At 41.0% G+C, this 15,791-nt stretch overlaps 1 protein-coding gene across 1 annotated transcript in view; it reads right to left on the minus strand.

Moving 5' to 3' along the window:
- Positions 1-3,483: 3,483 nt before the first annotated feature.
- Positions 3,484-15,791, minus strand: part of acoxl (acyl-CoA oxidase-like) — a 49,704-nt gene continuing 37,396 nt past the window's right edge. The window contains exons 18-19 of the mRNA XM_084153490.1: positions 9,290-9,391; positions 3,484-5,042 (exon numbers count right to left, since the gene is read on the minus strand). Coding sequence (XP_084009616.1) covers positions 4,875-5,042; positions 9,290-9,391 — 270 coding nt within the window. The 3' untranslated portion in view covers positions 3,484-4,874. The remainder of the gene's footprint in view (positions 5,043-9,289; positions 9,392-15,791) is intronic.

Consider the following 15,791-nt stretch of genomic DNA (forward strand, 5'->3'; position numbering starts at 1 on the left):
AACTGAGTGAAGTCTAAATTTGGGAGAATGGCGGTGCAATTTTCTGTTACATTTGTCTATTCTTAGTCTACTGAAATTATAACCTTTTTAAAAACAGTAAATGCATGCGATATTCTGATGTTCATTTTGCACTCACCTGGACGAATCGGACATGTCCTAAACCGCTTTAGTAGCGGGACATAAGAGTTGTCAATAACAGTAAAATATCTGAAAATCCACTGTTGAACTTCTCACACCTCCTAAATGCAAAATATTAGAGCCCACCCAGTGCCCTTTTAATCAGAAAACGACGATGTCAACATCGAAAGAATAGTGGTTCCGCTTTGTAAAAACAGATCCTCCAAAATATAGGTTGGTTGAAGGAAAGGAAAAAGCGTTCGACTCTTTTGTCTCCGGTGTGGATATCTCAACTGAGGATACTTCCTTGCTGTAGCAGCTCACTCGCAACTGATAGAAAAAGTTGAAACGTCTGGTCTGTGTCAAGAGCGCGGTGACGCCTGTGTGCCATCCTCCGCCTCTTGACCCGCCTACTCTTTCACTGGGTGGGATCTCAGCCTCCTCTCAAAGCATCCCTTCAAGTGTCCAGATAAACCTTCTCTCTCTCTTCCTCTATCTAGCCTATCTATTGATCCTGCTCCTGGTCACTATTAGCCTACTCTTGTTTCCATGTTGATATTACCATAGTATTTATACATTTCTGCTACCAGTCACTTTTCAGCCATGTTTACACTTCTACTATTTACTACTATTATTGATCCAGTCACTTTCTCCCAATCCCTGCCTACATTTACATATCTACCTCAACTACTCCAGGATCCCTGCCTACATGTACATATCTACCTCAACTACCCCAGTATCCCTGCCTACATGTACATATCTACCTCAACTACTCCAGTATCCCTGCCTACATGTACATATCTACCACAACTACTCCAGTATCCCTGCCTGCATGTACATATCTACCTCATCTACTCCAGTATCCCTGCCTACATGTACAAATCTACCTCAACTACTCCAGTATCCCTGCCTGCATGTACATATCTACCTCATCTACTCCAGGATCCCTGCCTACATGTACATACAGTGAGGGAAAAAAGTATTTGATCCCCTGCTGATTTTGTACGTTTGCCCACTGACAAAGAAATGATCAGTCTATAATTTTAATGGTAGATTTATTTCAACAGTGAGAGACAGAATAACAACAAACAAATCCAGAAAAACGCATGTCAAAAATGATATAAATTGATTTGCATTTTAAGGAGGGAAATAAGTATTTGACCCTCTCTCAATCAGAAAGATTTCTGGCTCTTAAAAGGAGTGTTCCTAATCTCAGCTTGTTACCTGTATAAAAGACACCTGTCCACAGAAGCAATCAATCAATCAATCAGATTCCAAACTCTCCACCATGGCTAAGACCAAAGAGCTCTCCAAGGATGTTAGGGACAAGATTGTAGACCTACACAAGGCTGGAATGGGCTACAAGACCATCGCCAAGCAGCTTGGTGAGAAGGTGACAACAGTTGGTGCAATTACTCGCAAATGGAAGAAACACAAAATAACTGTCAATCTCCCTCGGGCTGGGGCTCCATGCAAGATCTCACCTCGTGGAGTTGCAATGATCATGAGAACGGTGAGGAATCAGCCCAGAACTACACGGGAGGATCTTGTCAATGATCTCAAGGCAGCTGGGACCATAGTCACCAAGAAAACAATTGGTAACACACTACGCAGTGAAGGACTGAAATCCTGCAGCGCCCTCAAGGTCCCCCTGCTCAAGAAAGCACATATACAGGCCCGTCTGAAGTTTGCCAATGAACATCTGAATGATTCAGAGGAGAACTGGGTGAAAGTGTTGTGGTCAGATGAGACCAAAATCGAGCTCTTTGGCATCAACTCAACTCACCGTGTTTGGAGGAGGAGGAATGCTGCCTATGACCCCAAGAACACCATCCCCACCGTCAAACATGGAGGTGGAAACATTATGCTTTGGGGGTGTTTTTCTGCTAAGGGGACAGGACAACTTCACCGCATCAAAGGGACGATGGACGGGGCCATGTACCGTCAAATCTTGGGTGAGAACCTCCTTCCCTTGCCAGGGCATTGAAATGGGTCGTGGATGGGTATTCCAGCATGAGAATGACCCAAAACACACAGCCAAGGCAACAAAGGAGTGGCTCAGGAAGAAGCACATTAAGGTCCTGGAGTGGCCTAGCCAGTCTCCAGACCTTAATCCCATAGAAAATCTGTGGAGGGAGCTGAAGGTTCGAGTTGCCAAACGTCAGCCTCAAAACCTTAATGAATTGGAGAAGATCTGCAAAGAGGAGTGGGACAAAATCCCTCCTGAGATGTGTGCAAACCTGGTGGCCAACTACAAGAAACATCTGACCTCTGTGATTGCCAACAAGGGTTTTTCCACCAAGTACTAAGTCATGTTTTGCAGAGGGGTCAAATACTTATTTCCCTCATTAAAATGCAAATCAATTTATAACATTTTTGACATGCGTTTTTCTGGATTTCTTTTGTTATTCTGTCTCTCACTGTTCAAATAAACCTACCATTAAAATTATAGACTGATCATGTCTTTGTCAGTGGGCAAACATACAAAATCAGCAGGGGATCAAATACTTTTTTCCCTCACTGTATCTACCTCAACTACTCCAGTATCCCTGCCTACAGGTACATATCTACCTCAACTACTCCAGTATCCCCGCACACTGTAAATGTGGTACTGACACTGACCCTGTATATACTGTAGCTTACAATCTCCTGTTTTTATTTCTTCCTTTCTTATTTCTCGTGTTTCTCTATTTTTCTAGTTATACTATTTAAATATTGAATACTGCATTGTTGGGAAGGGCTCGCAAGTTAAGCATTTCACTGTACTTGTGCATGTGACAAATAAACCTTGATTAAAAAAAACTTGAAACTCTCCCTCTCTCTCTGTAGGTGAACAGTTTACAATACTGTAGTAATACATTAGCTACCAATTTCAAAGAGAGGCAACTTCAGATGTCAAAATCCTATACCAACCAACATTTCAGTTGTCAGAGAAATTATGAGGAGGGTCTCTTTCTATTAACATAACAAACTCCATTAGATGATAATACATTTTAGTCAAAAATTGTTTTACAGATAATCAACTTTGAGAAGAATTGTAATTTTCTAGAATCATTTAGTACACATTGAGCCCCTGAAATAGTTGTTGGATTGGTTCTTCACACTTTCGCCCACACATTCTCAGTTAGAAGAACAGCTATTTCACAAGACAGCGTTAAAAAGCCAGCTGCATCTTCTCACAATCATGTATGTGTTGATCATTTGCACAATATAACACTAATTATATAACTGGTTCACTACAAATTCAAACACAGCATGGTATGTACTTTTATGAATACTGAGCAGACTACTTTAACTTCTTGGTTCAACTGTTGACTGCAAGTCTTCAACAAAATTATAAAGAAAAAACATGAGTGAAACAAGATACACCATACAGTACATTTATTACCATACAGTACATTTATTAAGAGCATTGACAATTGATTTTCAGATATGACAAAGATACAGTACAAAACTGATGACACTTTGTCATGGAAAAGTTTAGGTTTCTATGCAAGCACAAGTAGCCTACAGAGTAAACAATGTTTGTTCATCAAGAGTCAGTCAATATTACAGGCCAACATGTTATGCAGACAACTGATCAGAGAATTGAAGGAGATAAAGTAGGCTACATTTCCCACATGTATTGTGTCACAAACCATTTAGTTACTGTGCTCATGTTAATAAAATATATTTTAAACATATCTTGTGTAATTACCATTTTTGTATCTTGCTGAATCAAACAGCTGGCCATCATGATCTAGTCGGTCTTGATGAGGGAAAGTATCTGGCAGAGAGATTCACAGTCAAAGTGTGTCTCTGTATATGCTGGGGATTTTATTGGTTGGGTGGGTGATTGCACATAGCTCACTGGTCCACGTTGTGAAGTTACCACATGCTGTTAGCATTGCAGCCTACCTGTCTATTGAGTCAGTCTGCTCCCATACACCTACGGTCTGGTCTCAGGCTTGGTCTCAGCAAGTAAGGGAAACCAGTATCAAATGTTACATTAGTCTTTCTTAATATTAAGACAAATAGAGTTGTTAAAAATGTAGTTGTGTTCCACTAGTGTCATGAATAAATTTCATTTCAAAGCTTCTTTTTATGTACAAACAAAATTAGCAAATGTTCAATAAGCAACACTGATTGTGTCAAGCTATTCTGAGCCACATAGGCATCTACTGTATATAATGGATTGGACCAAGCAAAGTACAAAAGCTTCCAAATGCACACATATCAAATAAAAACACACTGATTTGACAGTATAACAAACATGAAGCATTTGAACATTTCTTTGAAAACCGATAAGAGATTTAAATAGAAATTCATCAAAATAATCAAAGAAAATGAGACTGTCACATTTCTATGGCTGCGACTAATGGCACTAGTCTAGACAACAACTGGGCCTGTAGTCTTCAGACCTTGTCCAGATTAGGCAAAAGATCATGGGCTCTGTTCTAATATCCACACTACGTCACTTAGAATGCATGCCAAATACGTTGCTTCATTCTAAGTGGTATGCTAATATGGACATTGTAACACAGCCCATGGCTCTTTACTGAGACCAGGATGAGTCAAGCAGTGAGCAGGGCCCGTATCCACAAAGCATCTCAGAGTAGGAGTACTGATCTAGGATCAGTTTAGCCTTTTAGATCATAATGAATAATATTCTATGGACAGATCCTAGATCAGCACTCTTACTCTGAGACACTTTGTGGATACGGTCCCAGGTGTGAGCTGATACTCTGAGATGGGTACAGCACACTGCACAGTGGGGCTCATAACTTGGAGGCTCGGATGGGGTGCTCCGGTGCAGAGTAGAAGGCCCACTCAGCCCGGGGGTTGGCCACCCCAGCGATTGGGGCCTGGATGCAGCAGGAGGGAACGTTGAAGTCAGACACTACCTTCAGGGCCTCATCCTTCACCGATCTACACAGCTCCAACAGCTGGAGGACAAACCCAACAAGAGCCAATGACATTTACATAAATCAATGCAATCAATGAATGAGTGTGTGAGAAAATGGTTAGCCATGGATAAGGCTGGTATGAATAACCTTGTAAGTAGCTTGGGTCAAAGGTTGAATTGGTGGTTTTTATAATGGAGGTTATGTATTGGAATTCTAGACAATGTAGGGCAAGGTATAGACAAATATTGCTAATTAATCTGATCTGATTTGATTTGAGATGACCTTCAAGTCAAAGTTCAGTACAATCTTCTACTTTTCACAACCGTCCCCAGCAGGAGAATGACTCAGCATCTTGAGTAAGCAGCATTGGACATCATGGTATTGGCGGTACACTCTGGGCAGACAGGTGGCAGGTGTTGTATTGGATCAGAGGATCTAAGTATTCCAATAGCAACAGAAAGTCCAGACTGACTCAAGGAGCTAAATAACAGAGCCCATTGTCTTTAGAGTTCAGACTTACAACAGATTCAACTGCATATGAACAAAGTGTACTTGCATGATTGGGGGAATTATGAGAGTTTTTAAAAGATAACAATGGGACATCAGTGCAGAATGACTCAGTCTTCCTAACTGTAACTGCTAAAACAATTTGTCTGACTTTCTTGGTTTCCACTAGTTACCACAGTCCCAACGTAAAAATTGGCTATATTGTAAACATTCATGAAAACAAAAATTGGCCTTAATTTAAGGTTAGGGTTAGGCATAAGGTTAGCAGTGTGGTTAAGGTTATGGTTAGGCATAAGGTTAGCAGTGTGGTTAAGGTTATGTTTAGGTAGAACATCTCCTTTTAAGAAGATACATTGTAGAAATAGGCAGGGTTTATGACTTTGTGGCTCTGGTAACTAGTGACAACCAACTTTCTTGCTTTGACATTCAAAGTCTCTTGTTCTAAGAAAATGCTGGAACCAACACCTAATCTGAGCTATCTGTATTCACTGTGCCACTAAACAGGAAGGTAACTACACAGCAATAGGCAAACCTAATTATAGCAATAAACATTGAGATTAGCAATTGACTAATTTCAGTTGACCTCAGGTCTCTGAGTCACAGGTGCAGACAGCCTCCCTCATTAGCCGACCAGTTTCCCATTGCTGTTGTGTGGAGAGTCATATTAATCATAATCTCAGGAGGGCCTGTGATGTAATTGTTCCCAATCAGTAGGAGGGTAAACTTAAAACAGCCTTATGGGACAGGGCTGTGGGAGAAGAATTGCCTGTAGATCATTCAGAAACCCATTAAAACCAATGTGGTGGAAAGGGTGAGTAATGCACGCCAACCCCACAAATCACTGAGACAGTGTGAACAAATAGAGCACAATGCTGGGTTTATTTCTTAAAACTAGAAAAATATTTTTTCCCCCCCTTATATGCTGTAATTAATTTATTGAATGTTTTTCAGCTCAACACTTAGTAAGCAATTCAGTTTGTGAAGTGAGGCAACAGCAAGCATAATTGTTAAAAAAAAGGCTAAATATTAGCCCATAATATGCCTGACTAAATGTATATCCTCAATTCTGCTTTCATGTAGTTAATCTAGTAACATGTCATTGTTCATACAGGTCTCCAGTTGTGTGGAGAATATTCATTTCATGAACAGTGATTGTTCCCTCAGATTCACAGCTTGTTCAAGACCCATTGTAATGCCTGCCACCTAGTGGCTCCTAACCAGAAAAGCACTAGCACGTTTGACTCCATTATGTTGACTACGAGGCAATCTACTGCGCATTCAAAAAACTAAGTATTTACCTGTCCATCTGGTATTTGTTACAGTACATTTGTGCTATTTTATTTCACCCCTGGACAAGGGGAAGTTTATAGAGACTGTGTAGATACTGCAATACAACTTGGATATAATTTAGTCCTAAAAAGTAACTTACTGATGAAAGAACAAAGAGACCAGGGTTGTGATAAAGTGTTCAATTTAACCAACTCTTCAGTGTTTTATTTGCGTAACTCCATCTTATCTGTGGTCTATAAGGCACTAAATGATGCTTGGGCATGTTTGACGTGTAATTGCACTCTGCACCTTTCTAAAGAGCTCTCCCCCCTATAAAAGGTACTGAGGGTGTCAACCTGTCTCTCTGTTGAACATCTATCCCTCCACACTCCCTCTCGCTCTCTGAAGTCTCATTCCCCCCTTCCCTCCCTCCTTGTCAAAGATGAAAGGAGCGTAGCGCCCAGACTGGAGAAAGCAAGAGGAACGCCAGGTTTAAACAAACAGAGAGAGAAAGAGGAGCCAGAGGAAAGGTCACAGCAGACCGAGGGAGAGAATCAGAGTCAGAAGTAATAGTCTGTATCAGATAGTGAGCAGTGGCTATAAGGTTAAGAACATGTGTGTTTGGGGTTATTGACGACTAGTTATTGACAGCTACAGCAGTCCCCCCCACCCCTGGCAGAGCCCAGGTTCCCATGCAGTGAACCCTACCACCCCCGCGTGGCTGGAAGGGCTGGACACATGCTGAGAAAAACCACTGTGTTACAACTGTTCTCTTTAGTAAGCCTTAAGCAAGATCACATGGAGCCACCATGCTAATAAACTATTTCACAGTCAATTTTTAACAACAACAACAGACATCCTTATTATAAAGTAGAGGACGAGAGGGCTACTTTAGAGAACACCAGGCTTTTACAACTCCCTCATAAAGTCTCTCTGACTCAAGCAGACTGTTACTACACGGTATCAAAAACAAAATACAGGGACTGTCAGGAACAGTTCCAATATTGACCTGACAAGAACAGCAACAGCAATCAGCAGTGTGTGGGCACACATCAACTGTTGGTGCGTGCATAGAGATCAATCTGATGATCATCACCCACCCGGCCTAGTGTACAGGATGAGCCTGTTTCTGTCCAGGCTCACACAGTACCGTCAGGTAGGCAGGGTTTTGACTAGACAGTATACAGCTTTTGTCAGATTTGACTTTTCGTAGCAGGTTAGGAGAACTTACGCAGCAGGTTAGGATAATTAAAGTAGCAGGTTAGGAGAATTAGGTTAAGGTTAGGAAAAGGGTTTGGGTTAGGTAAAATGCAAAATAATTATACTTTTGACATCAATTTGACAAAAGCTGTATCCCTTCTAGCCAGGACCGGTGGACAGGGGCATTTGCATGGCCTGTTTAATACTGCTGCCTGTGTGATGATAAGCAAAGACAGTCACTCTTATCTGCTCTGTTTTTCAGTGACTCTCACTCCACCTTCAGAGGAACTCACCTTTGAGAGATGAGGCTTAGATATGCAGGAAATGGAAGGTACAGCAGATCGGCTCGTTACATAATAACAAGAGTTAAATATAGCTTACCTGACATAAGGAGTGTGGAAACCAAGCCTGTGTACATTTCTGAACACAGCCTACTACTTATATTCTGAAATATATATATTTCTCTCTACTAACAGATGTAGGATCTTAATTTGATGACCCTGTTGCAGGAGAACCTTCCTTGTACTGTATTGAGGTTTAAAAAGGCTTCTAAAATGTTTTATATGCACTTGATTTTCCCTTATGAAAATCAACAGCTACAAAAAGGTCCATTAATTTTAATCTACATAGTAACTCACATTTTCTGTTGATGCAGGATTATTTTCCTGCTGTAGCAAACTGGCTCAAATTAAGATCCTACATCTGTACACCTTTCTTATTAACTTTGTTCAGGGTCTACAAGTGATATTTTCATCTGTCCCAATGATCTAGTTCAGCACCATGTTAAATAACTGTCTCCTCAGATATGACTGTTCCCAGTGGGGGCTCTGGCAGTAATTAGGAGTATTGACACAGCGAGCAGCAGCCATTTTGTTCCTCTGGAGGCAGTGTAAACACATAGCCTGAGCACCTGCTGGTTAGATGCTAGCACAGTGGTGTCGACTCCCCCGTCTTATCGGCCATCGACGTGCTCTGCAGAGTGGGATAGCCCTCATCATAAACACTGCTGTTTGATCACAGCTAACTGTGAACAACTGGAATAGCAGTAGGTATACAAGGGGCTATGGAAGTGGGGTTCTTGTTTTTGCCCCATGCTAATTATCCATCTGAAGTTAGCATTTTTCACAGTTGTTCTCTGATGGTACAACAGCAAGACTTTAGGTAAATTCAAGACCTTACTAATCAATGTTTATCCCTCCATGTAGGTACACACACACACACACACACACACACACACACACACACACACACACAGAGGAACGACATACAAGAACATATACATATACTATTCTATATGTCAGATATCTTACCTGGGTGCGTATCTGTCGGCTGGTGGTGGGGGTCAGGTAGTGATGCTCTAGATACCAGGCTCTCTCCTGGTACACCAGACTGGTGCCATGGAGAAGACAGAACTAAGGAGAAGCACACACAAACAAACAAGCAATGGTAAAAATATGTCATAGTTAAATGTGTCATGTTATACCTCCTAGCATGACGAAAAGCTTGTGGATGAGATCAACCGCTATAGTAACACAAAAATTGTGCACATCAATTGTTAGAATGAAGACAAAAGGGATATTTGATTTGACATTAGAGTTGTTTCAATTGAGAAATGCAACTAGGTAATACAATTATAGCATTATATCAGTTAAACACAGAGCCTCCATCTTAATGCACCAAACAAACACAGTTGTTTCTGACTACGCATCCGGTTATTGTGTTAAAATAACATGTTTGTTCCTGTCAGGTCAGAGCTGGTACTGTGTATTCTGAGGACCATGAAGGAAATGGAAAAACAGAAATGGGTGGTCTAATATCGCATCTCTTCAGAGGTGATGGTGATGACAGCAAACCGCCACAGAAGATCAAAAGAGAGGAGTGGAAAATAGATAGAGAGAGAGAGAGAGAGAGAGAGAGAGAGAGAGAGAGAGAGAGAGAGAGAGAGAGAGAGAGAGAGAGAGAGAGAGAGAGAGAGAAAGAGCAGCCCCTCAGCTCTCCACTGAGAGCAAAACAAGGCAATTGACCTCTAAATAAAGAACTCCACAGTTCAGGGGGTTTATCACGTTTCGGCAGCTTTGCTCATTTCCTTGGTTCACATGGTTCGGCTAGAGAAGGGATGCCCACTGCGTGAGAATAGTCGAAACCGAACATGACCACACGGTCCATAATCTCGGAAACCCAGAACTAAAATCTTGCGTAATTACGTCCGATGCGCGATTAAGTTCTGGGGGAGATGTTAAGAGAAAGATACTAACGCGAATTGTGAAGTCTCCACCACCCTATATGGAAACTCTCTGCAAGTCTCAGGCAAGTATATGACCCAAATGTCCCCTCTCCTTCCAAAATCCTAAAGATGCGAGCACCGGCAGGGCCGGATGAAGAAATCATAGGCCCTGGGGCTTAGCTGCTTTATAGCCCCCTAACCTAATTGAGTTGATATGAACAGCTGATTTTCCAATGTCATTTCATATTGCCACCATTAAAAGTCAAGCATATCTCTCCACACAGGGGCTATCGCCCAGAACATACTCAGCATGTGATATCTATGGGAAATGCAATGCATTTGATATCACTAGCAATGTCAACATCCGTACATCAGATGTGTGACACTGCACTTCCAATACTTAAGTGACATGTATATACAGCGCCTTCGGAAAGTATTCAGACCCCTTGACTTTTCACATTTATTACGTTACAGCCTTATTCTAAAATGGATTACATTTATTTTGTTTCCTCATCAATCTACACACAATACCCCATAATGACAACGCAAAAACTGGTTTTTAGAAATGTTTAATAATTCATAAAAAAATACAAACTGTAATATCACATTTACATACGTTTTCAGACCCTTTACTCAGTACTTTGTTGAAGCACCTTTGGCAGCGATTACAGCCTTGAGTCTTCTTGGGTATGACTCTACAAGCTTGGCACACCTGTATTTGGGGAGTCTCTCCCATTCTTCTCTGCAGATCCTCTGAAGCTCTGTCAGGTTGGATGGGGGAGCATTGCTGCACAGCTATTTTCAGGTCTCTCCAGAGATGTTAGATCGGGTTCAAGTCCGGGCTCTGGCTGGGCCACTCAAGGACATTCAGAGACTTGTTCCGAAAGCCACTCCTGCGTTGTCTTGGCTGTGTACTTAGGGTCATTGTCCTGTTGGAAGGTGAACCTTCGCCCCAGTCTGAGGTCCTAAGCGCTCTAGAACAGGTTTTCATCAAGGATCTCTCTGTACTTTGCTCTGTTCATCTATGCCTCGATCCTGACTAGTCTCCCAGTCCCTGCCGCTGAAAAACATCCCCACAGCATGATGCTGCCACCACCATGCTTCACCGTAGGGATGGTGCCAGGTTTCTTCCAGACGTGACGCTTGGCATTCAGGCCAAAGAGTTCAATCTTGGTTTCATCAGACCAGAGAATCTTGTTTCTCATGGTCTGAGAGTCTTTAGGTGCCTTTTGGCAAATTCCAAGTGGGCTGTCATGTGCCTTTTACTGAGGAGTGGCTTCCATCTGGCCACTCTACCATAATGCCGTGATTGGTGGAGTGCTGCAGAGTGGTTGTCCTTCTGGAAGGTTCTCCCATCTCCACAGAAGAACTCTGGAGCTCTGTCAGAGTGACCATCGGGTTCTTGGTCACCTTCCTGACCAAGGCCCTTCTCCCCCGATTGCTCAGTTTGGCCGGGCGGCCAGCTCTAGGAAGAGTCTTGGTGGTTCCAAACTTCTTCAATTTAAGAATGATGGAGGCCACTGTGTTCTTGGGGACCTTCAATGCTGCAGAAATGTTTTGGTACCCTTCCCCAGATCTGTGCCTCGACACAATCCTGTCTCGGAGCTCTACGGACAATTCCTTTGACCTCATGGCTTGGTTTTTGCTCTGACATGGGTAATGGGTTGAAAACAAAGTCACTAAAAACAGACACCCCTTTATTATTATTATTATTTTATAACCAATTTGTTTTTTTGTCTTAATTAATCTAAATGGTATAGTCTACATACTTGAGCATTAGTATACCATCATGCCAATAGATTGTGGTAGTAGGAGAAACAGCAAGTTCTGGCCAAGTGCGCGCAACATTCTTCAGAATAAAGAAAGCGCCAGAACTTTGCAGATGTAAACTTGTGTCCGTTCTCTTTACTATTACAGGTCTGTAACAGAACTTCAAAACTTTTTAATATCGAAAGAATATGTAATAACATGCTATTAAACAACTTTGTCAAGGTGTTATCACGTTAGGAAAGGTTTGGTGTTGTTTTTGTGTCGAACTGAGAGAGAGAAGAACATGAGTTACAATGAGTGAGAGTATAAGTTAGCTTGATGCTAGCTGAGTTAAAAACGATTTGCAAGTCACAGAGACTTTACTGAGTAGCTTACTTGTACTGGATTTTGTCTAGGAGATTTTATAAAAAATCTATTTGTTAGGGATTTCTGAGTTCGTTTGACATGTTATTGGTTTTGTGTAAAATTGTGCTCACAAGCTGGTAAACTCACTGCGCACGCAGTGTGGGTGCATAAGAGAGAGACGATTTTACGGAGGTGCTACCATCTTAAAGCTGTCAGTTTTCTGTATTGGTAGAGGTATATAGAAAAACAGTCAGTTATTTTTGTCTTCATATGCAGTTGAAGTCGGAAGTTTACATACACTTAGGTTGGAGTCAATAAAACTCGTTTTTCAACCACTCCACAAATTTCTTGTTAACAAACTATAGTTTTGGCTAGTCGGTTAGGACATTACTTTGTGCATGACACAAGTAATTTTTCCAACAATTGTTTACAGACAGATTATTTCACTTGTAATTCACTGTATCACAATTCCAGTGGGTCAGAAGTTTACATACACTAAGTTGACTGTGCCTTTAAACAGCTTAGAAAATTCCAGAAAATGATGTCATGGCTTTAGAAGCTTCTGATAGGCTAATTGACATAATTTGAGTCAATTGGAGGTGTACCTGTGGATGTATTTCAAGGCCTACCTTCAAACTCAGTGCCTCTTTGCTTGACATCAAGGGAAAATCAAAATAAATCAGCCAAGACCTCAGAAAAAGATTGTAGACCTTCACAAGTCTGATTCATCCTTGGGAGCAATTTCCAACCGTCTGAAGGTACCACGTTCATCTGTACAAACAATAGTACGCAACTATAAACACCATGGGACCACACAGCCGTCATACCGCACAGGAAGTACGTTAATCTCCTAGAGATGAACGTACTTAGGTGCGAAAAGTGAAAATCAATCCCAGAACAACAGCAAAGGACCTTGTGAAGATGCTGGATGAAACAGGTACAAAAGTATCTATATCCACAGTAAAACAAGTCCTATATTGACATAACCTGAAAGGCCGCTCAGCAAGGAAGAAGCCACTGCTCCAAAACCGGCATAAAAACCCAGACTACGGTTTCCAACTGCACATGGGGACAAAGATCGTACTTTTTGGAGAAATGTCCTCTGGTCTGATGAAACAAAAATAGAACTGTTTGGCCATAATGACCATCGTTATGTTTGGAGGAAAAAGGAGATTGCTTGCAAGCCGAAGAACACCATCCCAACTGTGAAGCACGGGGGTGGCAGCATCATGCTGTGGGGGTGCTTTACTGCAGGAGCGACTGGTGCACTTCACAAAATAGATGGCATCATGAGGAAGGAAAATGATGTGGATATATTGAAGCAACATCTCAAGACATCAGTCAGGAAGTTAAAGCTTGGTCGCAAATGGGTCTTCCAAATGGACAATGACCCCAAGCATACTTCCAAAGTTGTGGCAAAATGGCTTAAGGACAACAAAGTCAAGGTATTGGAGTGGCCATCACAAAGCCCTGACCTCAATCCTATAGAACATTTGTGGGCAGAACTGAAAAAGCGTGTGCGAGCAAGGAGGCCTACAAACCTGACTCAGTTACACCAGCTCTGTCAGGAGGAATGGGACAAAATTCACCCAACTTATTGTGGGAAGCTTGTGGAAGGCTACCCGAAACGTTTGACCCAAGTTAAACAATTTAAAGGCAATGCTACCAAATACTAATTGAGTGTATGTAAACTTCTGACCCACTGGGAATGTGATGAAAGAAATAAAAGCTGAAATAAATCATTCTCTCTACTATTATTCTGACATTTCACATTCTTAAAATAAAGTGGTGATCCTAAGACAGGGAATTTTTACTAGGAGTAAATGTCAGGAATTGTGAAAAACAGAATTTAAATGTATTTGGCTAAGGTGTATGTAAACTTCCGACTTCAACTGTATGTGTTTCTATTGTATGAATGTGAAGTACATTTTGGTTTTCCTGTGAAATTATAGAGTAAGACAAGGTTATGTTGAATTCTGCTTTAGGTCAAGTGCATTTATGTTGTGTAATTTAATGTGTGCACTTGTTAAAAGTACGAACAAGAAAATAGACAATTGAACAAGAGAAAAAAATAACATTCTTCAGAATAAAGAAAGCGCAAGAACTTTGCAGATGTAAACGTGTGTCCGTTCTCTTTACTATTACAGGCCACCTCAGCTACAGACTGAGGCCGGTAACACATGCACTGTCAATTGTGGGACCTTATCTAGACAGGTGTGTGCCTTTCCAAATCATGTCCAATCAATTGAATTTACCACAGGTGGACTCCAATCAAGATGTAGAAACATGTCAAGGATGATCAATGGAAACAGGATGCACCTGAGCTCAATTTTTGAGTCTCATAGCAAAGGGTCTGAATACTTATGTAAATAAGGTATTTCTGTTTTTTATTTTTAATACATTTCTAAAAACCTGTTTTCGTTTTGTCATTATGGGGTATTGTGTGTAGATTGCTGAGGATTTTTTTATATTTTTAATCCATTTTAGAATAAGGCTGTAATGTAACAAAATGTGGAAAAAGTCAAGGGGTCTGAATAATTTCCGAAGGCACTGTAACTAGTGAACTGTGACAGGTGCATTGTGAAAACCTAACTGTGCATTGCTGTAGCTTAACTGTCTGCACAATGGACATGCAGTCACAGTATCTGCAATGAGCAATGGTTTTTTTTCTCTATGGTTTTGGTGGGGAACAGTAATACCCATTTAGAAGGATGAAACTCGAGGACCACAGTAAAAGCTATTTTGTATGAGAACAAGCTGTATTGATTGATTTGTTTGTTGAATAAGATATAGTGTTTCATTAATGCACAAAGAGTCACATGGAGAGAAGCTTAAGGGACACTTGAGGCTCTCTGTGCTTTTACAACAGACAAAGTCTGTATCAGGGAGCGTTGGAACTGCCCTACAGCCTACAGTCATTCCTTTGAAAATAAATATTGACGAGAGTCGATTCAATGTGAAATTGTACAAGTTACATAATAAGGGGGACAACATCCTAGCAACAACATTTTGGGGGAGCATCAACATTGTAGAAACACCTAAGGGTTTGTTGGATATTCATCAGGAAGGTGTCCACTAGATAAATACACTGATAAACAGTTGATGTGTTGTTCACTCACAGTTTCTGTTGACCAAAACCTAAATTAAGAATCACCATTGAACTTCCTCCTTATTCCCATTATAACATATACTGAGTCTTCAAAAACTCCAACTATGTGTCACATTAAACATAACTCTGATTTTTTATATCACAAGGCATGTCCTTGTATTCAGATGATGGGCTCGAATCACTGGCAACACTTTAAAATGAATGTAATGAATAAACTATTGATAAGTAGAGTACATACTAAATGAGTATTCCGGTATATAAAAACATTACAAACTTTTTAAAGCATTGAAACGTATTTATAAAGGGAGTTATTGAATTTTACCACCAAGAAATGTGTGTAACATTGCACGTCCTCAGATAAACG

Source organism: Coregonus lavaretus, assembly GCF_964263955.1.
Source record: "Coregonus lavaretus genome assembly, chromosome: 36".
Taxonomy (NCBI): Eukaryota; Metazoa; Chordata; class Actinopteri; order Salmoniformes; family Salmonidae; genus Coregonus; species Coregonus lavaretus.